A 25859-nucleotide genomic window follows, 5' to 3' on the forward strand; every position below is an offset into this window, starting at 1 on the left:
CTTCACATACCATATACAAGAATAAACTCAAAAATGGATTAAAAACTTAAATATAAGACCCAAAATCATAAAACTCCTAGAAGAAAGCATAGGTAGTAAACTCTTTGACATTGCTCTTGGTAATATTTTTTTCTTGTAATAGCTTCTTCATAAAGGTAAACAAAGAAAAAATAAACACATGGGACTATATTAAACTAAAAAGTTTTTGCACAGCAAAGGAAACCATCAACAAAATGAAAAGACAACCTATTGAATGGGAGAAGATATTCACCAATGACACATCTAATAAGGGCTTAATATCCCAAATTTATAAAGAATGCATACAATTTAACACCAAAAACCAAAACAAACAAACAAACAAAAATCTCAATCCAATTAAAAAATGGGCAGAGGACCTGAACAGACATTTCTCCAAAGAGGACATACACATGGGCCGTAAGGTAGTTCTATTTTATATACACAAGGGAGTATTACTCTGCCATAAAAAGAATGACATCTTACCATTTGCAATAATGTGAATGGACATAGAGGGTATTATGCTAAGTGAAATATTTCAGACAGAGAAAGGCAAATACCATATGATCTCACTTATACGTGGAATCTAAAGAACAAAATAAATGAACAAAAAACCCCCAAATTTATGAAAACTCAAAGGTCACAAAATAGCTAATACAACTTTGAAAATGAAGAAGTTGCAGGACCATTACAACCTGATTTAAGCTATAGGAATCAGGAGAGTGTGGTATTGGTGTCAAGAAGGACAAATTCAGATGCTCCTTGACTTATGATGGGGTTATGGACTGATAAACCCTTAGTTGAAAGTCGAAAATGTAATCAATACACCTAACCTACCAAATATCATACCTTAGCTAGCCCACCTTAAACATGCTCAGAACACTTACATTAGCCTACAGTTGGACAAAATCATCTTGCTGCTGCTGTCTAACATTACGAGAAAGTATCGCTAGCCTGGGGAAAATATCAAAATTCAAAGTACTCTGTCTACTGAATGCGTATTGCTTTTGTACCATCATAAAGTCGAAAATCGTTTGTACCATCATAAAGTTGACAATTGTTAAGTCGAACATTCATAAATCGGGGACTGTCTGCAGATCAATAAAACATAGTAGAGTGAAAAACAGACCTAAACGTATATGAACAACTGATTTTTGACAAAGGTACAAAGGCAATGCAGTTCAGAACGTATACTCTTTTCAACAAATGGTGCTGGAAACAATTGGACATTTGTATGCTAAAAAATAAACTTCATATCTCGCACCAGATACAAAAATTAAGTAAAAATGAATCATAGGCTGATAAAACCGCTAGGGAAAACAGCAGAAAATCTTTGTGATTTTGGGTTAGGCAAAGATTTCTTAGATACAACCCCAAACACATGATCTACTAAAGAACATATCAGTAAGGGATTTAAACTAAAAAATTAAAGACTTTTGCTCTTTGAAAGGCACTGTTACACAAATGAAAAGACAAGACATAGACTGGGAAAAAATATTTGCAAAGCATGTATCTGGTAAAGAATACATACATAAAGAACTTTCAAAACTCAAAAATAAAGGGGAAAAATTAAAAATAAGTCGAAGAGTTGACCAAACACTTCACATAAAAAGATACAGGAATGGTAGACAGGTACATAAAAAGATGTTTAATATCAAATCATTAAGGAAATAAATAAAACTATGATGAGATACCACTACATATCTTTTAGAATAACTAAGTAAAGAAGACTGTGACAAATGTTTGGAAAGGATGTGGAATTAGAACTCTCATACACTGCTGGTGAAAATGTAAAATATAAAATAGTACACCATGTTATAAAACAGTTTCTTTAAAAGCTAACATATACCTGCTATTTTTCCCAGCTATTCCACACCCAGGTATTTACCCAGGAGGAAAGAAAGGATGTGTCCATACAAATACTTGGACACAAATGTTCATAGCCATTCTATTTGTAATAGCCCTAAGCTGGAAACAACCCAAAAATTCATCAATAAGTATATAAACAAACTGTGGTATATACATACAATGGAATCCAACTTAGTATGAAAAGAAACAATCTACTGATACACATAACACCACAGATGAGTCTCAAACTAATTATACTGAGTGAAATAATCCAGACAAAAAGAGTATATATTGTATGATTCCACTTATATAAATCTCTAGAAAATGCAAAGTAGTCTATAGTGATAAAAGTTTCCTTGGGTGCATATTGGGGTATAGGGAGGGTTGGGAGACAGGGTTGCAAAGGGCATGAACAAACTTCTGGGGAAAGGGAATATGCTCACTATCTTCATTGTGGTGATGGTTTCATGAGTATATACATGCATTAAAACATCAAATGGTACATTTTTAATATGTCAATTCATTGCATATTTAGTTAAGCTGTTAAAAATAATAAAAATTTCCATGCAAATTTCCATGAAGTTCCAAATTATATAGCAGTCAACTAACCAGTACACTTAAGCTTGTAGGGTGGAATTAAAGTATGTTTCACAACAGAAAGTGGATATATATGACGATAATGATTCAACAGCTGTTAGTTTAATACCCTCTGACAGATATTTCAGGAATTATAAACTGTATCTCAGCCAAGGTTTTACTTCCTTTTTTTTAATTTCCTGTTCTTTTTTTATCATTCAGCAGCGGAAATAGGTAAGAGAATAAGAATGGCTTAATTAAAATGACACAATTACGTGTATAGATAACATAGCACCAGTGTCACCAACCACTCTGGTAGCTGGTATTTTGTACAATTTTAGACATGCAAGGGAGCCCTCATTTCATAGATTAGCAAGCTCAGGGGCAAAATGAGGTTAAATACAAGTAGCTTTTACAAGGTTACACAGCTAAAATTTGGTATTTAAAAAAAAAATCATTTATTGCCTAGTTGCAAAAAAAAGACAGGGTAGAATGTATTAACCGGCAGGCTAGCCAAAAGGGGTCATACATCTATTGACTCGTTTCCAATTCTTTACAGATTCTATAGCACTGTCCTCTGACCAGTCTACCTGTTTTTCTGCTTTCCTGTTTATTCATAGGACCACAGCAGGCATGAGGTTAAAATAACTAAGACAGTGGTTCTCAATCTTCATTGCCTAATAAAACCAAGAATCCCAGAGCCTACCACCCATCCTCCCATGCCCCTCTACCCCTTAACCCCCCCCCCCCGCCCCTGCCCGAGTTGATCCAATTGGTTTGGGGTAGGTCAGTGTTCTCTAACTTGAGCATGCTTCAGAATCACCTGGAGGGCTGTAAAATAGACTGTTGGGCCCCACCCCCAGAGTTTCTGATTTTGGGGGTCTGGAATAGTATTCAACTTGCATTTTTAACAAATCCCAAGGTAACATTGATGCTGCTGTCCTGTGAACCACGCATTGAGGACCCCTGGGGGATAGAGCATCAGGGAATTTTTAAAAAATTCTCCAAGATACTAAAGTTCAGCTAATTGAAAATTATTGGTTTAAAACAATCACTCTCAATATTTTCTGGAATCATCTGGGGAATTAAAAATATATATACTGATGCCTGAGTCCCCACCCCAGAGAAGCTTTCTAAATTGATCTGGGGTGTAGTCTGAGCCTCAGAATTATTTTAAAGCATCATATGATTAAAAGAATCTTACTCCAGATGATTCTAATGTACAGCCAAGACTGAGAGTCACTGAAAATTTTCTGCCTCCTCAATTCCTATTACCATTTTTCCTAAAATATCCCCAACAAAGTTGGGTACTTTTACCACTAGAGCATATTAGAAATTCCTTCCTTTCTTGTTGTCTGTTAACAATGACTTAGTTCCACTCTCATGTTTTAATAATGCTAACATATTGAATACTTAGGATGTAGCAGGCCTGGGGTTCTTTGCCACTGTACATGTTTTGTTTTGTTTTGTTTTGTTTTGGTTACCTGATAGTTACACTTTAAATAGTTTTTCCTCAAAGAGAGATCCTGTATTTTCTAGAATCAACATTGTCTTCTAACTTGTGGTCAATATGGATATTACAGTTTATTCTGTTTTTAATGGTTAGAAGCCCAAGACAGGGAAAGGGGGAGAGAAAGAAGAGGGCAGGGATCTTATAGAAAAAGTATTCTTCTAATCTGCTTAAACATGAATGTAATTACACTCAGTGCTTGATTCTCTGTGAATCTTGGCTGGAGTTCCTCTGGAAATGGACAAAGAGTCAGTAATTCCAAGAGGACAACTCCAAGAATACTTATGACTCCATCTTAAGGCAGCTGATTTTCCTTTTGCTCTTGATTAATGCATTTCTTTCATTTACAATTTCAAAAAAATGCCACTAATTTTTTCCCCAGAAAGTAACTTCCTTTGGAAAAAATTCTAATACCATTAAGAATGATGATATGAGTTGTTTGAGGTGAGGGGATTTCATTGAGGAGATTTAAAAGTATATACAAGTATTCAATCATTACCTCTATTACAGTTCTGATTAACGCTTCCTATGCTCACCGTCCACAAGATGGCACTGTTGTGTACTGCTGGACAACCCTCACGCCGGCAGATATTTTCAAAATTAATGTTAAGAATATTTCCTACAGCTTTAGTTCCTGAAATACCATTTGTTTCAAGCTTCGTGAGATCCTGAGATCCAGCAGGAGTTATAGTTTTAACTTTTAGACCCGTGGCCTAGTAAGGTGTTTAATAAATGTTGACTAGACGAATGTGTGCAAACGTGTGTATCTACTGCACTTCAGCCAACTCCGTGGGGGAACTGAGGCTCAAACAACTCTAAGTAAGGAAAGCAAGTGCCATCGCACCATCTTCCTTTGTCATCTAAGATTTCTTCAATACTCCGTTTTTCTTTTCCCTATTTTGTACCAGTTTTGACAAGAACACAGTGCACCCTAATAAAGCCTAGTGGTCGCTTTCCTCGCCCACCTATTTTCCTTCTTAAAATGAACAAAGGAATGATTCTAATCCTACTATAAAACACAAAGTTAGTTATAACAAAAACATGACTGTGGGAAGTATCAATTAATAAAATGTAGCCCATGTAAATTCTACGGTATCTGTTCCCAGAAAAAGAAATTCTTGGGCACTTATTCAAGGCCGAAAGGACCTTGAAAGGCTCTTTATGGAAAAGGACCTTGTTGGGAAAAGTGGTGGATGAAAAAGCACGCTAGTGAGGGCGGAGTTCACCCTGGGCTAACCCTGGACTGCACCTGGGTCACTTTGCCTCCCTGTGCTTCAGTTTTCTCGCCCTCAAATGAGGAGGTAGTACTGAGTGGTCTCCAGGGGCTCTCCTAGCTCGGACACAGCCTGCATCTCTATGTTTTTCTTCAGATTATGGCTTATACAATCACTGTGCAAATGTTTAAGGGCCTAGCAGGGAGTTCTACATACAGGCATACCTGGCTTTATTGCTCTTCACTTTATTGCGCTTCACAGATGTTGTGTTTTCTACAAATTGAAAGATTTGTAACTTGCAGAGAGATTACGGCAGCAGAAAGAGTATAGCTCGCTTCATTGCCGTACTCAAGTATTGAAGCCTTGCCTTCAATTTGTAAAAAACACAAGTTCTGTGAAGTGCAATAAAGTGAAGAGCAATAAAACCAGGTTTGTCTATAGTATCTAAACAAAATTGATCCAAGCTAGTCACCTGTCTTGGAAATTAGCAAACCTCAGTATGGTTAGGTTGATACCAACTAACCATCTGAGTCAACGTCATTGAAAAAGGCTGGCTCAGTTCGGTCCAGGTCCCTGTGTTATATGGACCTTCACCCAATGAAAACATTAGAAATTAACTTTGTGACACCAGAATGAGAACCAACAATTCAGAAATCATAAAAACATACCATAAATCAAAATCATTATCTGTTAAACAACAAACTTAGCTCTGAGCTGAGCTTTGGTTACTGAAATAATTTAAAGGAACTAATAAATACACAATCCACACCTGTTCATCTTCATCAAGGGAGTTTTAAACTTCATTTTTGATATGAAGAGATCATTTATCTATGCCTTATTCCCAAACAATAATACCCAAACACTGAAGCAGAAGAGTCAATTATCTATTTACCTACTGGTGACCAACAACAGAACTTTAGTGCTTTCAAGAGCCGGGCCATTTTTATCCTTATTCTAAACAGCTAAACCAAGACTTCTGTCATCAGAAGGAGCAATCTGCTGTAGGGTCTGCTCGAATTCTGAGCACCTGCTTTCTCTGGTCTGGCGGCAGATGGCAAGTCATAAAATCAAAGTGACGGGGAATACGTTCAGAAAGATAGTCCCTTTAAAACCCTTCTGGAGGTTCTTTGTCCTAAAAATCTAATACTCTAAATATACATGTTTATGTTACTATCTTAGCTCAGAATTTGGGAAGTGATGCAGGGGCATTGAAAAAGTTTCCTTAGCCTGATTCATAGGCATGTGTTTACCTATTTCCATAGGATGGGAAAAGAACCTTTACTTTAGCTTATTAGCACCGAAGGCAGGACGGTTTGTTTTTGGGATTCTAATAAGTATCCTGAAGAGCAGCGGCTGCTGTTCCAACCTGCAGTACTACCGCCAACTGCAGCGCTATCAAGTTTTCTTACAGTAACTACGACACAGCTCAATAGGTGTCCGAGTCAGCTCAAGCTGCTACGTACGACAAAATACCAGAGATGGGGCGGCTTAAACAACAAGAAATTATTTCTCACAGTTCTGGAGGCTGGGAAGTCCAGGATGAGGTGCCTGCCAATTTGGTTCCCCTGTGAGTGTCCTCTCCCTAGCCTGCAGATGGCAGCCTTCTTGCTGTGCCCTTACATGGCAGACACACAGTAGGCTCTGGTCTCTCTTCCATTCCTCATAAGAATACTATTTCCACCATGGGGGCCCCACCTCATGACTGCATCTAAACCTACCTCCCAAAGGCCCCACTTCCACATATCATCACGTGGGGGTTAGGGCTTCAACACGTGGATTTTGGAGGGACACAGCGTTCAGTCCATAACAATGGGATAACCTCATATATTAATATATTTATAGGACCTGTATAGGTAAGCTAAGCTGTAATAAATCGGCCTAATAATGTGCTTTTCCACAATAATTATGGAGGTACATCAGAATCCCCAGCAGCTTATTAAAAGGAGAGATTTCTTGGCCTGACCTCCAGAGAATCTGATTGAGTAGGTGGGGGCAGAACCTGAGAATTTGCATTTCTAACAAGCTCCCAGATGATGCTGGTGTGGTCTGAGAACCATACGTTAAGAACCATGGATGCAGGGGTTCTCTTTGGAATGTTAATATCAGTTATGGTTCTTTGGGCCCATATTGGCTTTTCAGTAAATACCCATTTTGTGCTGAACACATTTGAAATGTGTCATTTGTTTATACTCAGATGCATACTTAAGATACTTAATAAGCAGATGGATAGATCTGCTGACGAGAGGGAGGCTGCTTCGTGCTGTGAGCAACAAGGGAGAGTCATTAATGCAGTAGGTTTGATCAGCTGATGTGTGGCTTCACAGGTCACCAGGATTTAGGAGAATGTCTGCTGACATCCTATCCTTACGAATTTTATTTTAGAATATACATTTAGTCATTAAAGTTGCTGAATTCAGCTATTTTACATCTACAAGCACACTGCAAGAGTGTGAACCGAGATCAAATTCTGACAAAGCTTAATATCAAGCACTCGAGCAATGCTTAGCATTTGTGTTCAAACTCATTTGTCCCAAATCACACTTGGTTAAATTTTAAAGCATGGCTCTGTCATGGGATAGCAGCATCTTTAAGATTTACTTCAAGTACACTTTGGAATGTAAACATACCTTATTTAGCTTTACAAAATATTCCAGTCCAGCTTCCAAAGGATTTGTATCACAGTTCATCTAAAAGGGAAGAACACATTTTAAATCTTAGATGTGTGTAAATCATTTCGGTAACATCATTTCCATGTATTATTTTTTAGGGAAGAGAACACTTTTTGATTTTGAATATAGATTCTGAAAAAGGAAAATTATGGACTGTTCTCTAAAGTGACTTTTTTAAAATCTAAAATTCAACTGTACCCTTTCAGCAAATACTGTTATTTGAATAGCAAGTTAGAAACTAAAGTCCACAGTTTAGTTTCCATGGCTCTTTTATTGTAATAAACATTGAAGGGACAACACAACATGATGTTCCTTCCCAAAACAAGAATTTCATATGTTTTTATGTAATAATCTTACATAATTAGGTTTTGAAAAGTTATGAAGTAATTTACTTATCTTACAATTAGCCAGGAATCAGGATAAATACAGGAGAAAGCAGATGGTAGGAAAATAGCTTCCACAGAGTTCAGGAAAGGGGAAAAACATAGGTTGAATCTCAATCTTTTCAAATACAGTTGAGTTATTACAATAACTTCAAGTCAGAGCTAAAGCCACGACTTGGGACTAGACCTGGAGTTAACGGCTTTTCTTTGTTTATTTTGTTGTCACTGGTATCTCTTGTTCCAAGAGAACAGTTCTAAACTCCATAAAATGTAGCCAAACTTAACAACAACAACAACAAAAATGACAACACAGCCCTCGTATAAACAAGATGAGTAATGTAAACTTGTTTTACACGATATAAAATTTTGTCTTGTATTTTCTAAGCAATTTGAGCAACTCTAAAATTATTTTTTATCTGCTCAAAGTTTCAGAATTTGTCCAGGAAAAAATAAAATTGACACAAAGCACAGAAGATTGATTGCTGTAATAACACTAGAGGGCGTGCTGGCACTGCTGGGAAATGGAGGAACGAGATGGAGAAAAGCTCTAAGAGGACGGCTCCCAGAGAGGAGGCACGAGAAAATGAATGGCAAGAGGGTGGAGATGTGCTTATCTCCAAAGGCTGCTTCTGGTGCTTGATTCCTTCAGGAGTGTGGAGACAGAGTTGTCCTCTATTTCTCTCCCTGCTACAGCCTCGTCTAGGCTGAGAGTCCCTTAATAGAGCCCCTCTCCGGCAAAATGACAGCTTGCCTCAGATTCCTTGTTCTTGCAGTGGCTCCTGGAGGCTGCCCTCCCCACCTCAGAGCCCACTTGCTTCTACCCATTGTCTAAATTCCCAAGGGGCCCTGCCTGTGCTTTCAAATCCACTTTGCTCTCCATTCAAATAGAATGTTAAAATCATTCTATTATGTGCTAGGCACATTATCGACTATCTAACATCTATGATAATTCTGTAGGATAAAGAGTATCTCTGTTTTATAGAAAAGTACGCAGCAGGCGTGGAGGATTAAGTGCACAGAGTAGGTGGTGGAGGATAAACTCAAACCCGAGACCCCACTCTGAAGTACACTCTTTACCACATCCCTTATCTCACCTCTCAGGCCTAAAACCTCACTGTCTTCCGTGGAAACAACTAGCGAATCTGAGAAAATGAAGGGGTCCAGAGATAGCCTGCCACATGGGAGATAAAATAGAACAGAGTTTGAACCACCTTCTGGCCACTTCTGTGTAACCTGGACCAAGTTGTTTACTTTCTTAGTGTGATTGTGTGTCGAATAAGGATAATTCAGATACCCTGACTCCCAAGCCCTTGCCCTAGAATCACAATTAATACCTTCCTCAGGAGAGGTGAGAAGGTAAGTGAACTCATACATATGAAAATGGAGTGTAACTACTATACAAATAGAAACCCTTAGTGCCCATGATTAATGGTAGAAGTAGGCTAGACCAACACATACTAGATTGTCTGCTCTGCTTCTCAGAAAGACACCTTTTGTTTTAATTTCCCCCAAAGGAGCATGGTAAGAAGAAAACGAGGATGGGAAACGTGACAGAGGAGGAGGAAGAACTTGAAAGGTGGTCCTCAAATTTTGTGGGGTAGGCAGGCTCCCTTGGAGCAGCTATGGCTCCACACACAGAGTCAGACGTCTAGGGCTCTCCGCTAAGTAAGAGGAATCAGGCAGAAGAAACACTATGTCAGAATTCCACTGAACTTTCAACTGGGAAATTGAAAAGAAAAACCTCTTTCCCTAATTAAATAAAGTTATCTAACAATACATAATTTCTCTTACTGCCAGAGCCAATGTTAAAGCAGTTAAAATCAGCCCTTGTATAAAAATCAGATACAATAAAACATAAAATTTTAATGAAGATGCTAGCATTTCAAACCTCTGACCCCCAGGCTCTGAAAGCTTTCTCCAGTCTTAAGGCATTCATCGCATATGTTCCAAAATTGTCAATTCCCTCCTCCTGGCCTGCGTTCATGATAACATTATAAAGTGCTGCAGAATCTTCTCGTCTGTGGTACAGCTCCCAACCCAGCTCACCTGAAATAAACCCACAAATGCCACACCAGAGTAAGAACAATGACCACTAGGTCTAACGTGCATTAGCTAAACCATATAAATAAATGGAGAGGTTCCATTTATGCAGCATAGACACTGCTGAGTTTTGAGTTTTAAAACACCATTTCACACAAAAAAAGTTGCAACAAAACCCCACGGCAAAGGGGCCTGCCATATCACAGATGCATTCATGCCCAATCTGCTCTCTCATACAGAGGGTGGTATCTAGGACACCGCTTCTCATCACAGAAAGATTGTAATGACCCTTGACCCCAGGTTCATAATGTTGAGTAATTATCATGGCACAGTTTATCAAGATAAGGGGTTCAAGGTTTAGCAACTTGAGCCCCAACTCCTTGCCCCCAAATCACGAGGCTTAAAAATATAGGCAACTGATATTTATTCAAATGGTCTTCATTGTGGGATAGCCATAGTCTCTAATGCACCCTATTCCCCACTCCTCGCCCACTTGGTCATTTCATTCACCATTAGAGCTGTAGGCAAAAACCAAAGGAAATTCAACCTAACCTCGTCTGCTTAGTTTTTTATTCTGCTTGTGTTTTATTCTGATTACTACTTTGCCAATTAGGTGGAAGAAGGGTGGGGAAAAGCAGACGCCCAGGAAAGGGTGGTGGCCTTTAGACTGTGTGTTCTCCTTGTTCCCCCATGTCGAGGACTAATGGTAACATGTTTTTCCAGGACACTCCAGAACATGAACAACATGTAACTGAATCAATGCCTGGGCACCAAGTACTCCTTCTGTGAAGGGACAGGGAGGTCTAGAGGAAGTTAAAAATGAGCCCAGTGCATCAATGGGGAACCAAAGAACTCTGTTTCGAATGCCTACTAAGCACAAGGTTGGGGGCTATCTGAAGACGTCCCTAATGTATGTAGAGTCTAGAAGGAAAGATGGATAGTGGTAATTCTTTAAGAGAGGTGCCTGGTATAGTTCAGATGGTCTCTATGGGAGACGATCTATGGGAGACCATCTTGAATGTTCTCAGATTGAGTCAGCTGGACAAAATATTCCTTCCAAACACTCCAGTACCCATCATCTTCCCATTTTCCCATCTACCCTTCCAAATGGTAGGCAGCTACAGGACTGGAATAACAATTGGAAATCTGTGGAATGACTCTCTCAGACTAGGAGTGAGTAGACAGAATTGTCATAAAAGTTGGGCAGGGGAAATCTTCCTCCAAAATTACACTGATGACAGTGTGTGTGTGTGTGTGTGTGTGTGTGTGTGTGTGTGTGTGTGTGTACGTGCAAATGCACATTTCTGGTAGCTTTTTTTACATTTTCAAGACTTACTCCAGGTTATTTTCCAATTCTTACCAGTATAAGATATCCTAATAGCAGTGACGGGAATGTTGGAAATCTTTAAAGACTTGGTTTGAAGAAACTTGAAAACATCATCACTAAGGTCTTCAGAGGTCAGTTTCTGAAGCACCTTTCTGGTATGTGGCCCTGCAACTCCAAGGACTCCAAGCTCATTGGTGATGTTTTTGATTTCAACATCATACCCACCTTTGACTGCCTCTTCTTCAATCCACCTGCATTTGAGTCATAAACATTGTGTTAAATCTTGCTTGAACAAGGCATGTTAGTAACATACTATTTCTCTGAAGATGTGCTCTGTGTCTACAATTACCAGAAAATCCCCAGGGTGTCATTTCATATAATCACCTAATTTTCAAAGTTGAAGAAACTGAGTCCCAGAGATGTTAAGTGATTCTCTACAAATCACCCACTTACAAATTTGGGGGTAATTTTTCACAGTACAGAAGGATCCTTCAATTTAAATGAGCTCTGCCATACCATTATTTTAAACAGTGACAGCCCTATTGCATTTAAACTAATGACTCAATCTTCAAAAATTAACTTAAATCCAAATTTTCTCTAATACCTGTACACAGGAGGCACACATGTGCTGCTGAAAGTTAATAATGTGCCTGCCACCAGACACAGAATTGCTTTGACAATCACAAGGAAAAGATTGAAAACTCTAAAGACGAGTTTCAGTTTTCCAAGTCTTGAAGAATTATTGGAACCTGGTTATGGAGTTTGTTTATAATTTATTGAGCAGTCCCTAGAGCTACACATAGCTATCATAAAACAACCATCTGGATTTACACAAAGCAAAGCTACTAACATGGCCCCCAATACATCTTGGCTTAGAGGGTGTAATTTACATCATTATATAACCAGAGTGAGAACCTGTCAGTAAGATATTTATTAACCAATAATATTCCAATTTTATTTCTCAAATACTAGACTAAAGACTACAGATTTTATAGTAATCAGTAGATTAAGATTCATGTGAAGGATCGACTTGGCAGGTCAATGACTTAGATCCAGCTGTGGACCAGAGAGCACAAAGCATGAACTAGGGAGACTATCACCCAGGAACACAGCTTACTGAAGTGGACTGAATGTGGGCATCAGAATCAAAAAGACTGGCTTGAGCAAGTTCCTTTAACCTAAACTTCAGTTTCCTCACTTGAAAATGGGAATAGCGTATACCGTGCAGCTATACCTCTTAAGAGAATTAATTGAGATAATGTGTAGAAAGAGTTCCAACACATTGATGATGCCCAATAAATGGGAGTTAGTCCTATTAGAACTATAGACAGATCTCCTCTTAGAGGGGAGTGGAGACGAGGTCCCTCACTTAAAAGTTGTACTTTCAACTTTGGTAAAAGAAAAAAACCTCAATTTAAGGTTGAGTCGATGTATAATTGACATAAAATTTTCTTACTAGGTGTGCACTTACCTAAGATCATGAAGTTCTGATCCAGAACCAGTTATTAATAGAAACTCACCAGGAGATTGGTGAGAAACAGTCAACTCAGCATACACTCGACCTTTTGGTGTTAACATGTGACTTATATTTGTAAAACCCACCTACACAAAAGAATTTAAAATTATCTCAGGATGAAATAAAAATCGTATGTATCCTTTTAAAACAACATGGAGATAAAAATGTGGGTGTCAACACTGAAAAACATCTGAATCTTATCATTTGTATCAATTATGTGAACTATCTGTAAACCTAAGCCCAAGATTAATTTTGAAGTTCTTAGTTGAAATGCTTATTACAATGATTTGTCATAAAAATTATACTTCAGTCAATTTTGCAGGTCTTATTGACACAATTAAGCAAGGACATAAGGTCCTTGGATGATAATTCATTCAACAAAACTTTAAATTGAAAAATTATCTAGAATACTCTTGGTCAGTTGAAGAATTCTAGTGTTCATACAGAAATCATTAGGTGGACTACAATAAGGCACTGGTTTAAAAAAAGAGAGAAAGACTAGAGTTAAGTGGGCCAGAATCCTGAACCTTGTACCTTTATAAGGTTATTTACCTTTGGAATGACATTTGCAAAGAGATGGTCCAACAGTCTAATAGAGTCTTGGCCTTTGACGTTAAACTTGCCAAATGGTGACAGGTCAATCACCCCTACTCTTTGCATAACCTGTTTATACTCAGAGCCCACAGGCTCAAACCAGTTTGTGCGGCGAAAACTTGGTCTGAAACACAATGTTTGTCATAAAACAATTGTCATTCATTTCCAGAAAAATTACAGAACCAGGATATTTTAACAAACCTATTCATCTAGTAGTAAATCCTATTTTGGAGGAAAAATGCAACCTAAAATTCTGTTCTGCAAATCACACGTCTATGTTGGAATCTGACTTTTTAAAGTTACTCATCTATCCCTTTGACCCATTTCATAGTGAATGAAGTTTTAATTAACTAGAAAAATAGATAGGACCCATGGTCTCTCATATCTGGAAGAGAGCTTAGAAGTTAACCCGTTCTGTGGTTTCGAACCTTGGTTATATATTAGAGTCACCTAGGGAACATTTAAAAATACCATTTTGGGGGGACATAATTAGATCAGCATATAAGGGGGTACAGCTATCTTCTCCAATACTTCTTAAACATTAATGCAAATACAAATCACTTGACTTGTTAAAATGCAGATTCTGATACAGCAGGTCTGGGGTGAGGCCTGTCTCCTGCATTCTCACAGGCTTTCAGGTGATACTCCTGCGGTTGACCCTCACCTGCACTAAGCAAGGAGCTGGTCCAGGATCTGCATTTTTTAGAGAAAAGGCACAAAGTGACTTCCAAGGCCTTTGTGTTATTTAATGACAGAGCTGGGCCTGGAACAAAGGTCTCCTGCTTCATTATGCAGGATCCTTTCTACTTTACGAAGTGGACTTCTAATGTGGTATTTTAACTTCAGAGCAGGATGCTAAGTCTGCAAAATGAGTTTTCAGTAGTTTAATTATTAAAATAGTAGAAGAAACAAGCCAGATCGAAATAGCAGAAGGTGAAGAATGGATCTGGCATTTACCTGAGTCATTTAGGTAAAACAAAAGCAGCATTTTGCCCCCAGATAATCTAGACTTGCGGCCTACAGAGGCCAAATTCATTCATTAGCAACTGGCCCTCTACTATACTTTGCACCATTTAGATCTGGTCTTAAGGAGACACCAAAACCTGTTTAAATAAGCAAAATGAAAAAAAAAAGGTAACTTAATTTCTAGATTTGCTTTTTGTTTTCTCTTGGTTTATGAATTCTGATGAGAAAAAAAACATAATCACTATTAATCCCAAGTAAAACAACAGCAACAACTTTAGAGGAATTCAGAGAATTGTTTTAGTGACATACTTTATGTTTTAGCTTAACCTAAAGATGTCGAGTAAATGATCTTTTCACTTAATTTATCAACAGTTTATATAATTTTCATGACTCAGTGACACACACTAGAAAGCAGTTGCTTTGATAAATAAAAAATCCACATTTCCATACTATTTCCATGCAAAGTGATTTGACCAGGCATCTGAAACCAGGACAAACAGTTAGGAGCCAGCTGAAAGCATGTGGGGATTTTGACAGGTTGGGAAGTTTCCTCTGACCTCCTGGAAAATGCCAAACTTCACCTGGGCCGGCTGTAGGACTCTCGTGGCCACATGGATCCTAGATGTAGGCCAATGTCATGCAGGATAGACTAATGGCTCCACAACCAGAAAATAACTGTTGTAGGAAAAGGCTCACTGCTTTTTGGGAAGGGTGGAGTGATGGGGTGGGAAGGGGCACTTCTCTGATTTCCTTCCACTCCACCTCTGAAATTTCATTCTGCAGTCAGAGCCACGGGCAGGTTAAGTCATTCGCTTACCTGTACTGAGTGTCCTGGCCTGGTATGTAGAACCAGTGTGGCTGCTCCCAGCCTGCATGGAACCCCATGGAACATTTAGACTCCAGGGTTTTATAAAGCCCACTGACTCGCTCAGTCGGCCGCCCGGCAAACCGTTCTTCTTTAGGATAACCAACTGAAAAACGAACACCAGTACTCTAAATAGCTTATAACCAAAACTGTAAAACACTTTTGAAGGATTCAGAAAATAGAAAACACAGTGCTTAAAATCCAGAAGCATATACATGTATTAGATTTATGTAAAAAAAGGAAAACACCCTCAACGCGGTCATTTATATTGATCATCAAAGGGTAAAGTACAGATAGATTTAAAACAAAATTACTGATGCACTCTATGCATTAAATATATACATTAGTATAGATTCCTTGTTGGGTCTGAAAAACACATGCTTTTAGATTCTCTAACCACTCCCATCACAATGCACAGAATAAAAAGCAGATAACGTCAAAGGTGCTGCGAGTCATTTCAGTACACACTCTGTAGACAACAGGAAATTTGCACTTTACCAATATTGTTGAATCCATATGACTCTCTTGCTTTGGCCTCAGTGTACTGAGTTGTTGTCCATTTGCCATAGCGATTGGGATCCAATTCTATCAGATCAAAAGGAGGTTCTCCATGCAGGATCCAGTCACTGAGATATTTCCCTACCCCACCAGCGTGGATTATGCCATATCTTTCAAATACAGAGATAAATATCCTGTTACTAACACATGTTGTTTTCAAACAATGAAACATGTCTAAATATTTTACAGGGCCTCAAAGTTGGGGTGTTCTGTGTTATTCAGAACAATCAATACAATCTGTATGCTATACTTTTTTTCCTCAAAAAAATACGTTTAGGCATCTAAATTAAAAGTGCCTGACTTGATAGCGATAGCAAGTTTGTTTTCACAGTTTCAAGAGATGTATACCTGCAGAATAGCCCACGGCTCTTCAGTAGCAAGGATGCTCACTTGAGGAGAATGTGGGAAAGAAAGCAACAGGCAGATGTGGCTGACAGCTCGTCAGCCCTCTTGAGCTGTGATTATCCTGACTAATAGAAACCTTGCAAGAGAAACACATACACTGTACAGTGACATGCCCATCTCCTCATCACTTGAATTTATTCAAGTGCCCTTAGGCAACGACTTCTGTGCAAGGATCTTGGGCCATTATCTTAGAAGCATTCAGATAAGAGGCACTCACCCAGGGATTTGTGGGAAAGAGGCCGAAAGGAACACTGGCCACTGTATTTTATAACTAATGGGTCACTTGGGGGAGAAGGTGGGCTTGTTTTTTATTCCCATATGAAGATGCTTTAAAACAAAGAACATGATTGTGGCAAATAATTTGATATAGACGGGGTATCACAGTGTGCCGTGTGCTATTCTACCCACTCTCTCTTGTCTAATGAAGGACTTTACTGTGAGTCTATCTGTGCTTTAAATTCAGAGAAGCTTCTGAGGACTTGGATGAGCAGGGAGTCGTGGGGAGATGAGCAATAAAAGGAGCCACATGAGATTGCAGATTGCTGCAGCCACCATGGAAAACAGTATGGAGGTATCTCAAAAATCTGAAAATGGAACTACCTTATGATCCAGCAATTCCACTCCTAGGTATCTATCCGGAGAAATCCAAAACTCTAATTAAAAAAACTTTATGCACTCCTATGTTTATTGCAGCACTATACACAATAGCCAAGACATGGAAACAACCGAAATGCCCATCGGTGAATGACTGATTTAGGAACTGTGGTACATTTATACAATGGAGTATTACGCAGCCATAAAGAAGAAACAAATCTTACCATTTGCAACAACATGGATGGACCTAGAGAACATTATGTTAAGTGAAATAAGTCAGACAGAGAAACACAAATACCATATTATCTCACTTATATGTGGAATCTGAAGAAAAGAATAAATGAATGAATTAATCAGAAACAGTTTTGGAGACATAGAGGAAAAACTGAGGGTTGCTAGATGGGAGGGGGTGGGGATAAGGGGGAAGGTGAGGGGATTAGAAAACAGTCAGTAACCACAAGATGGCCACGGGGTTCTGAAAATTAATTTGGGGAATGTAATCAATAATGTTGTAAAGAGTTTGTAGGGTATCCGATGGACACTTGTCTCATTAGGGAGACCACCTCAGGGATGATGTAGATGCCTGATCACTGCATTGTACACCTGAAGCTGAAGCTGAACAATAATGAATGTCAACTACAAGTTTATATATATATATATATATATATATATATATATATATATATATATATGAATATGTGTGTATATGTATGTACTTACAAGAAGCGGAGTACAGCATTAGGAATAGAGACAGTGGAAATGTAATGGCTGTGTGCGATGTCAGAGGGATAGTGGAGGGGGGAGGGGGGTTCACACAGTGTGTGAGGGATATAAATGATAAACGTCTAAGTATTACTTTGTCTTGTGCACCTGAAACTAATAATAAAAAAGAAAGGAGCCACATGAGTGGACCTCAAAATGCAGGAAATTCCAGTATCTCAAATGATAGCAACTTAGCAGCCAGAATCATGGGTTCTAAGTGCTTGGGAGGACCTTACTGAAGACTGGAAAAGTTAACTAACTTTTTTCCACAACAAAATACCAGTTTTGCTATTTTATAAAAATAAATGCCTGAATTAGTTATAAGGCTATTTCTCAGTAGAATAAAAAGGCAGCAATTGACACTTCTCTGGATAGTTTAAAAAAGAGACATGGATCATCCAAATTACCCACAAAGAAAGCAAGAAAAATTATCAAATATGTGCTTAAAATAATTGTGAAAGATATGCTTAAAGTGCTTATTCACTTATCCAGGCCCAATGTATGATATACAATAGTTGCCATTTTTGAAAGCGAGAGATACCGTTTATAACACCTGAAATTATATAAAGTTTCACTAACATTTACTGAGAGTGTTTACCGTTTACCAGGCACCGTTTCCGTCTAACATGTACCAGCTGATTTATTCTTTAGCAACTCTATTTTACCAAGGTGCAAGCCAACCAGCACACAGGGGTTAAATAAGGCCATACTGCAATAAAGAGCAGACTCAGGATACAGACTCGGTCATCTGACCCCACTGCACACTCCCTCTTATTAGACATTACTTCTACAATAGTTCTCAATCACTTTTCAGCCAAGACACACATGACAGAATCCACATCGTTGGCAGACTCCTTGGGCATAGCCAGGGTTGTGCTTTGGTTTCCTGTGGACTCACATGGTGTCCTTTCCCTTTCAACAATGCACAGGAGCAAACTAATGCGGCAGAGTGCTGTTATTTGGGGATAGCCCTGAATCAAGTCTAATTTATTTTTAAAAAGAAAATCCTTTGCAAACTTCAGCTCTCTTACCATTAACAAATTATGCCACACAAATCTTGTTATGAAACTTCTATTGAGAGCCCCTAGTTTAGTAGCTAAACGTATAAAAGCATAGAGTAAGGAGATCTGGGTATGATTTTTGTTCTACTACTACTAGCCATGTGACCTTGGGCAAGTTGTGTAACCATCCTGAGCTTTAGTCTTCACATGTGCAGATTTTTTACAGTGCTGGTGGAGAATTAATTGACGTGGAGTAGGCAAGCACCATATGGAGCTGTTGGGCCCTTGTATAACTAACAACAGAGTATGCCTACGTCCAATTGATAAGATTTTCACAAGGAAGTAATGTAGGAAGTGGAAATAGAAGGGTACTTGATACGGAGAGAAGAGTTTGGTTCTTCTTCCATCCCTAGCATTAATCTGCAGGACTAGCTTCTTCTACATGGCCCAGCTGCTATGTTTTTTGAGTGTTTGTGACTGCTTTTTATGACAACTCTGTTAAACTGTCAGATGTTACATCCTAAGGCACTGTCAGCTCTTTAAATGTGCTGCTTATAATCTGTTCTAAGCCAACAAAACTAGTTTTAATTCAATTCATGAAACATTTGGAGGCATTGTGGAAGTCACCTAGAAGCAGAAAGACTTATTAGAACTGTGATGAAACAAAAGTAAAACAGCTTTATTGGAGGGTAAGATGTGAGTAAGGTCAGTGAGCACTGGCATATATGTAGACATTTTGCAAATACATATTCTCTGCACTGGTTGGCCAGAATAACAGACAACACTGAAATGAAGATTCTTGGGCCCCTCTCCACACTGTAGAATCAGAATCTATAGAAGTGATGTCTGGGAATCTGTTTGCTTGTTGGTTTCCCAATCAACACATCGTTAGTGACAAATAATAGGAATTCATAGATAAGATATAAAGGTAAATGAAACACAAGCAAGGGACTAACTACAAAGTTGAGATTCTGTTTTTTAACATACCCGTCAGGCGATTCTGGTGCTCAGCCTGATATAGGAATCATTGGCCTTCAGTATCATGGAATGGATCACTGATAAAAGCTGGGATGGGCAGCCAGTGCGAGCATTCCATCATATTACAGAAGAAATATCTTAGCTATTGTGAATAATGCTGCAATAAACATAGCGGTACATATATCTTTATGAATAAGTGTTTTCAAAAATTTTTAGGTAGACACCCAGAAGAAGGATTGCTGGGTCATATGGTAACTCTGAATTTTTTGAGGAACCTCCAGATAAGAACCATATGATTTCACTCATATCTGGGATATAAAACAAAAGGCAACAAATGGACAAACAAAACAAACAAACTCATAGATACAGACAACAGAATAGTGGTTACTAGAGGGAAAGGGGAAGATGAAGAAGGTAAGGGGGTCAAAATATGGTGACAGAAAGAGACTAGATTTTGAGTACACAGTAGAGTATACAGATGTCTTATTATAAAGTTGTCCATCTGAAACTTATATAATGTTATTAACCAATGTTACCACCAATAAATTTAACTCAAAAAAGGAAAAATAAACATTCTGAACTTCAAAATTAAAAACTTTGTACTTCAATGGACACTATCAAGAAAGTGGGAAAACCCACAGAATGGGAGAAACATTTTGCAAATCATATATCTGAGGAGGGTCTTGTATCTAGACTATATAAAGAACCCTTAAAACTTAACAGTAAAAATACAAACAATCCAAATTTTTAAATGGGCAAAAGTTACAAGTGGACATTTTTCTGAAGAAGATATACAAGTGATGTACAAGGGAAACACTCCCACAGGCACATGCCTCCCTATAGACTCTAGAGGTGATGACCTAAGCCCTCAGTTACATTCTACCTTTCAGTCCCATATCTCCATCTGGTTTTCTCCCTCTGGATATCCCACCGATCTAAACTTAACACCTCAAACCCAACCTATCAAAAATGGCATTCCTTATATTCCTGGTTCTCTCCCCCCTTGTTCCCAGCATTCAACCAGGGGTCAAGTTAGAAAGGTTGCATCACTGGTTATTTTTATCTCTTTCTCAAGACCTAATGCAATTGATCACCAAATCTAAATAATTTTATTTTCTGTCTCTCAATCCTCACTGCTGCTTCCTTGGTTCAGACCCCAGCCTCTCAGCTGTTGGCCAAACAGCACCCCAACCAGCCTTGTGCCTCAGCTTTCACTGCCTTGTTCTAAGCTGTAGCCCAGTGCTAGTGATAGCCCTGGCACAGAGCTGGCAATCATTGAATATTAGCTGAATAAATAGCTAAATAAAAGGAAGAAGAAAAATAGGATATTAGAAATTGTAATATGACAGTAAATGAGGCATGACATTAATAATCATGAAATTAATGGCACAAATATTAGAGATTAAACATAAAGTGGGTGCTGGAATTGTAAATAGTAAGCAACCTGAGAAATTATAAAGAAACAATCATGTTGGACAAACATGAATTATGGTGAAAACTGCATCAGATATGTTATGCATTTGATATTGTGAATTATCTTCGTTACATTGTGTTATGAAAACATCCTTGTACAATTGGGGCAACTGACCTATCTGAACATATACTGCCATGAAAAGAGACATGAATAATGGAAATGACAGGAAATATACAAACTTCAAGGACAACATTGCCTTTCCGTATGAGAATCTTTAAAACCTATACAAGTGATTAAACCATTATATAGTCAGGGCTTTAAGACTGAAAATTTTTATTCCTCCCATTTCATTGGTTGTGAAAGGGATAAAATTCTCTGTACCCTCCACCCGCACCACCATTTTCCATTTTTGGCCCAAGATTATGGGACAAGATTTGTCTAAAATACATGACTCTGTAAAAAATGGTGAATTACATGGAGACACTCACCCAAAGCCTATAGCCACCCAGTAGTTTCTGACCCCCTGATGGGGCCCCACCATGGGTAGGATGTCAGGAGAATAGGTGATTGGACCGTTGACGATATTGATGATGTCAGCCTTTTTCAAGACTGGAACCATTTCCATGGCCGCTTCGACATGTTCCATAATGCGGTCTAGATCAGACTCAAAGAGCTCCTTTCCAAAACCTGAAAGGACATACCATTGTGATCAGGATGCCACAGTTGCTCTGACAAATTACTCTAAAGGTTTCAGTATTTAATCCAATCGCAATTTAAAAAGAACGAATAACAATTATTTGGTTTGTCAAGAGAGACCTTTTTTCCTTCAAATAACCATAAAAGTCTACTTCATCCTTCCAGGTGAGGGCAAGTAGGAGTTTACAAAGTCATGTCAGGTCACTGGGGATAAGTGGCAAACTACTCTAGGGGCTGGGATGATGGATTCTAGACCCCTTTTAACTCTCAGTAGGGAAGGAATGGCATGGAAACCTCCTTCCCCAAGCCCGCTCCCAGACACATGTGAGGGGCAGAGTTCTGTGAAAAGAGTCAGAGCCTCAGTGTACAATCATCTTCTCAGCCCTAAAAGGCATTATGATTGAAGGCAGGGCCACAGACAAACTTCTAAAAGAACGTGTCCACCAGTACAGGTGATTTCCTCACAAAGCAGTGGCCAGTTTCTTCTCACTCCTCTCACGAACTGCACGTTGGGTCAGTGGTAGGGAGGCCTGCAGATCACCAGGATTGGGCCAGGACACGTGGGTGCTCAGGGCCAGCCAATAACCTGGCTCCCTCTCTGACTGGAATTATTTAAATATGTGTTCAACATTTCTTTGGAGGAGAGGCTGCCAGCATGGGGGAAGAGCAGAGGGGAAGGCTCCCAGGTGGCAGATCAGCACTTCCTCTGGGATTAGGAGCTATTCCGCTCAGGCCCAAGTCAGCAGAACTAAAACCCTCAGCTAACTGGCCCGACTTCAGTGGAAGGCACTTCAATAATCACTTGTTGTGCCATGGGCATAGGCGTTCTAGGAGGAGTAGGAAGGAGGGACTCATTCCCAATCCCAAATAGCTTATGAAAGTGTGATTCTAGAAAGCACAATTTCCTCCATCTCATTATATTCCCTATAACATTTCAGTGTCCCGATGACATTTTAGCTCCTTTTATAGAGCTAAACCTTGAGGTACTTCATTAGGTGACCCAATCTTTAATCTGGCACTGTAGAAACATTTCGTGAAAAACAAAAACAGGTCTTTCGCCCTTACAAAACTTGAAACTACAGTACCTCCTGCTTTCCCACGTCCACTTATGTGGTAGGGGAGGGCTTCAGTGTGCAGTCCCAACCTACCTTGCTCTTTGATAGACTCTGAGGCTTTCATTCTTAGTAGGCTGGATATCCTGTCTCTGATACCTGTCGTGTTTCCAACTGCTCAAGCACAATAGCAACTACACCCAAATTTGGAATCTCGACTCAGCAGGCAGGGGCGTAAGGAAAGATTGAGGACGGAGGAGGTTCATGTGGGCAGGTAAAAATTACCTGGAGTCTCCCAAAGCAGAGGGGAGCATGTTTCTTCAGCGTCTCCACCACTACCTGTCTCTTCTCTCTTTACTCCCTGCTGTGATCGTTCAACCGGATAAGAGAACAAAGCTTACCTCAAACTGCGCACCTCCAATGCCCCAGGTATTTGATAGTCTAGTATTATGGTGTCATCTTATTCTATGCCAGCCCCTAGCCACAGGGAGGATAACATATACATATGTGACCTGTACACACTTTCATTTGCTGAACCCACCTGGAGGGACTCCACTGGTGACCCACGAGTCCTGAACTTTCATTTTCTCCTGACTTTCATATGGACCAAACAAAAGCCCATCCCTTTCCTGTCGGAGGTAATAAGATCCTTCCAGGTCACGGAGCACAGGGAGTTCTCGTTTCAAAGCTTTCACTTCAGGGATAGTCGATGTAACAACGTATTGATGCTGAACCGGAATGAGAGGATGCTCTAGTCCAACCATCTTACCTACTTCACGAGCCCAAAATCCTTAAATAAAAAATTATTTTTAAATGTCACCACATATATAAACATACTACATCTGACACTGATAGTAGCAATTTATATGAAAATAAAATAGAAGACTTCGGTACCAACGGCGAAATCTAAAGGATGTCATAACAACTTTAAATTTTTTGTCATTGCAAAATTGAATGGTAGAAGAGAAGACAAAATTTTACATTGCCTCAAAATTTTAAAGATAATTCTTTAATCTAACAGAACTTCATTGTTAAAAAAGCATTTTGCTCATAAGCAAAGGTGGGCAGGAGAAAAACAAAATATTTGAAGGAAAAAATTACTCAAATATGTAAAATGTACAAACGTGGATAAGAAAGACAGTAATGAACTGACCGTATTTGTAGAACAGGGATGATCAGGCAATGGAAGAGGTCCCTATTTTGATGTGACCAACATAATACATCGTTATCATGTATAAAGCCCTGCAAGTCAGTCTCTTTGTCCCTCAGGCCCTGCTCTCCCTAAATTGTTAATGCCTAAAACTCCACAAGTACAGAATTGCTCTGCTAACTTAAAACTTGAAAATGTATATACTTTGGAAGAGATAGCACATTCAGTTTTCTCTATTATTTTAAAATTTTAGTTTAAATATGTTTGTAAGATCCTTTCCTGCAACAGTCATGAAGGCACCAGGAGTCCAGAGCAGGAGATGCCAGAGCCCAGGGGAGAGGGTTCATAAACAGTGGGGTTCCCACAACCAGTGTTTCTCACCTGACAGTGCACCTGGGGACTGTCTTATTGGTAGGAACAAATGTTATTTTTTTTTCCTTTGCAAAAGATAAAACTAGATAATTTGTGGCTGAAAGTATCCTGGATTCTTTCCCAGGTAACTCTTCAGTGTACAGATTAGAGTGAAAGTCTAGAGAGGGAAAGAGACCTGCCCAAGGAATTGTCACATTTTATTGGTTTTCTTGCTACAGAAAGACTTCATTTTAAAAATCCAAGACTCTTTGATTCTAAAAGGTATTTTAGAATCTAAAATGACAAAAATGATTATTTGTCAGGGATGCGGGTTTGCCTAACCTACCCCTGGATTATTTGGGGGGAGGAGGTTCTCTGTGCTTGTTTACTTCATAACAATTTTGAGTAATCATTCAAATGATTATGGAATATTACTTAAGTTATTTCTTTAGAGGTTTCACTCTAAATATTTAACTCTTTCTGTTTCTGCTTCCCCCCCCGCCCCCCAGAATCTAATAAGAAGTTCTGAATTCTCTGTCATTATGAAGCTCAGAGCTAGACACAGAATCGTCAGTCATGAGTCAGTCTGGGAACCCAGATTATGTACTCTTATGTGCCATAGTTTATTTCTATTTAACCATCTAAACATCACTCTTGTGTTCTGTTGGTACGTTTTGGTGTAATAGCTAAGTTGGTCACACTTGTATAATAGCCCCAGAAATGGGTGCCCACTTGCGAACCAAAATTTTTACCTATAGGCATTAGAGCTGTTTGCTGGCCTTTTAATAATTTAGAGACTTAATTTACTTGTGCAGGAAAATGTGAATTACCAGTGTCAGAACTTTGTAGGAAAATATAGTAAAGCCACATATTCTAGTTATGTACAGTAGAAGAGCTTCAAAATATAAAAAGTCAAAATCTTTAACCTCGCAATTTAAAGCACTGCAGTACCCTCAATACATTTGTTTCAATTAAAAACATAAATTGAAGAGTAAATTCTGTCCTATTCAAACATATTTATAAATTTGAGTCTAATTGCTTGCTTATTAGTGTACTTCATCATTAAAATAAAGTGGAAATGCATGCTTAAGTATCATATAACTATATTACTTCAAATCCCATGGAAAGCTCTATGCTATTTTACCCCATGCTAGTGGTGTTTGCTGGTATTCTCTCCTTTATATGTCAATCAAGTTAACCTAAATCTAGCCAGGATTACCCTTCAACCCCTGCTAGATCGATCACCCACCCACCAAGTTCAAAGAAAAGAGAGACAAAGTGGAGGAGTCGTGTAAAATCTACCATTATCACCTGAGAAACACTGAAGAGAAGAGTCAATCAAAACGATCATTTGGAAATGGCTTCCATTTTTTAA

General features: G+C 38.8%; 1 protein-coding gene across 2 annotated transcripts in view; it reads right to left on the bottom strand.

The window, feature by feature from the left end:
- Positions 1-25859, bottom strand: part of DMGDH (dimethylglycine dehydrogenase) — a 62520-nt gene that overhangs the window by 20613 nt on the left and 16048 nt on the right. For both annotated transcript variants that reach the window (XR_012495069.2, XM_019728178.3), the window contains exons 6-14: positions 23525-23773; positions 21724-21922; positions 16022-16191; positions 15476-15629; positions 13651-13816; positions 13054-13184; positions 11616-11833; positions 10104-10261; positions 7791-7850 (exon numbers count right to left, since the gene is read on the bottom strand). Coding sequence is in view for 1 of the 2 variants with exons in the window: in XM_019728178.3 (XP_019583737.3) it covers positions 7791-7850; positions 10104-10261; positions 11616-11833; positions 13054-13184; positions 13651-13816; positions 15476-15629; positions 16022-16191; positions 21724-21922; positions 23525-23773 (1505 nt within the window). In the remaining variant the exon portion in view is untranslated. The remainder of the gene's footprint in view (positions 1-7790; positions 7851-10103; positions 10262-11615; positions 11834-13053; positions 13185-13650; positions 13817-15475; positions 15630-16021; positions 16192-21723; positions 21923-23524; positions 23774-25859) is intronic.

The sequence above is a fragment of the Rhinolophus sinicus genome, chromosome 3 (genome assembly GCF_057876585.1).
Source record: "Rhinolophus sinicus isolate RSI-liver-muscle chromosome 3, RSI-T2T, whole genome shotgun sequence".
In the NCBI taxonomy this organism is placed as follows: domain Eukaryota; kingdom Metazoa; phylum Chordata; class Mammalia; order Chiroptera; family Rhinolophidae; genus Rhinolophus; species Rhinolophus sinicus.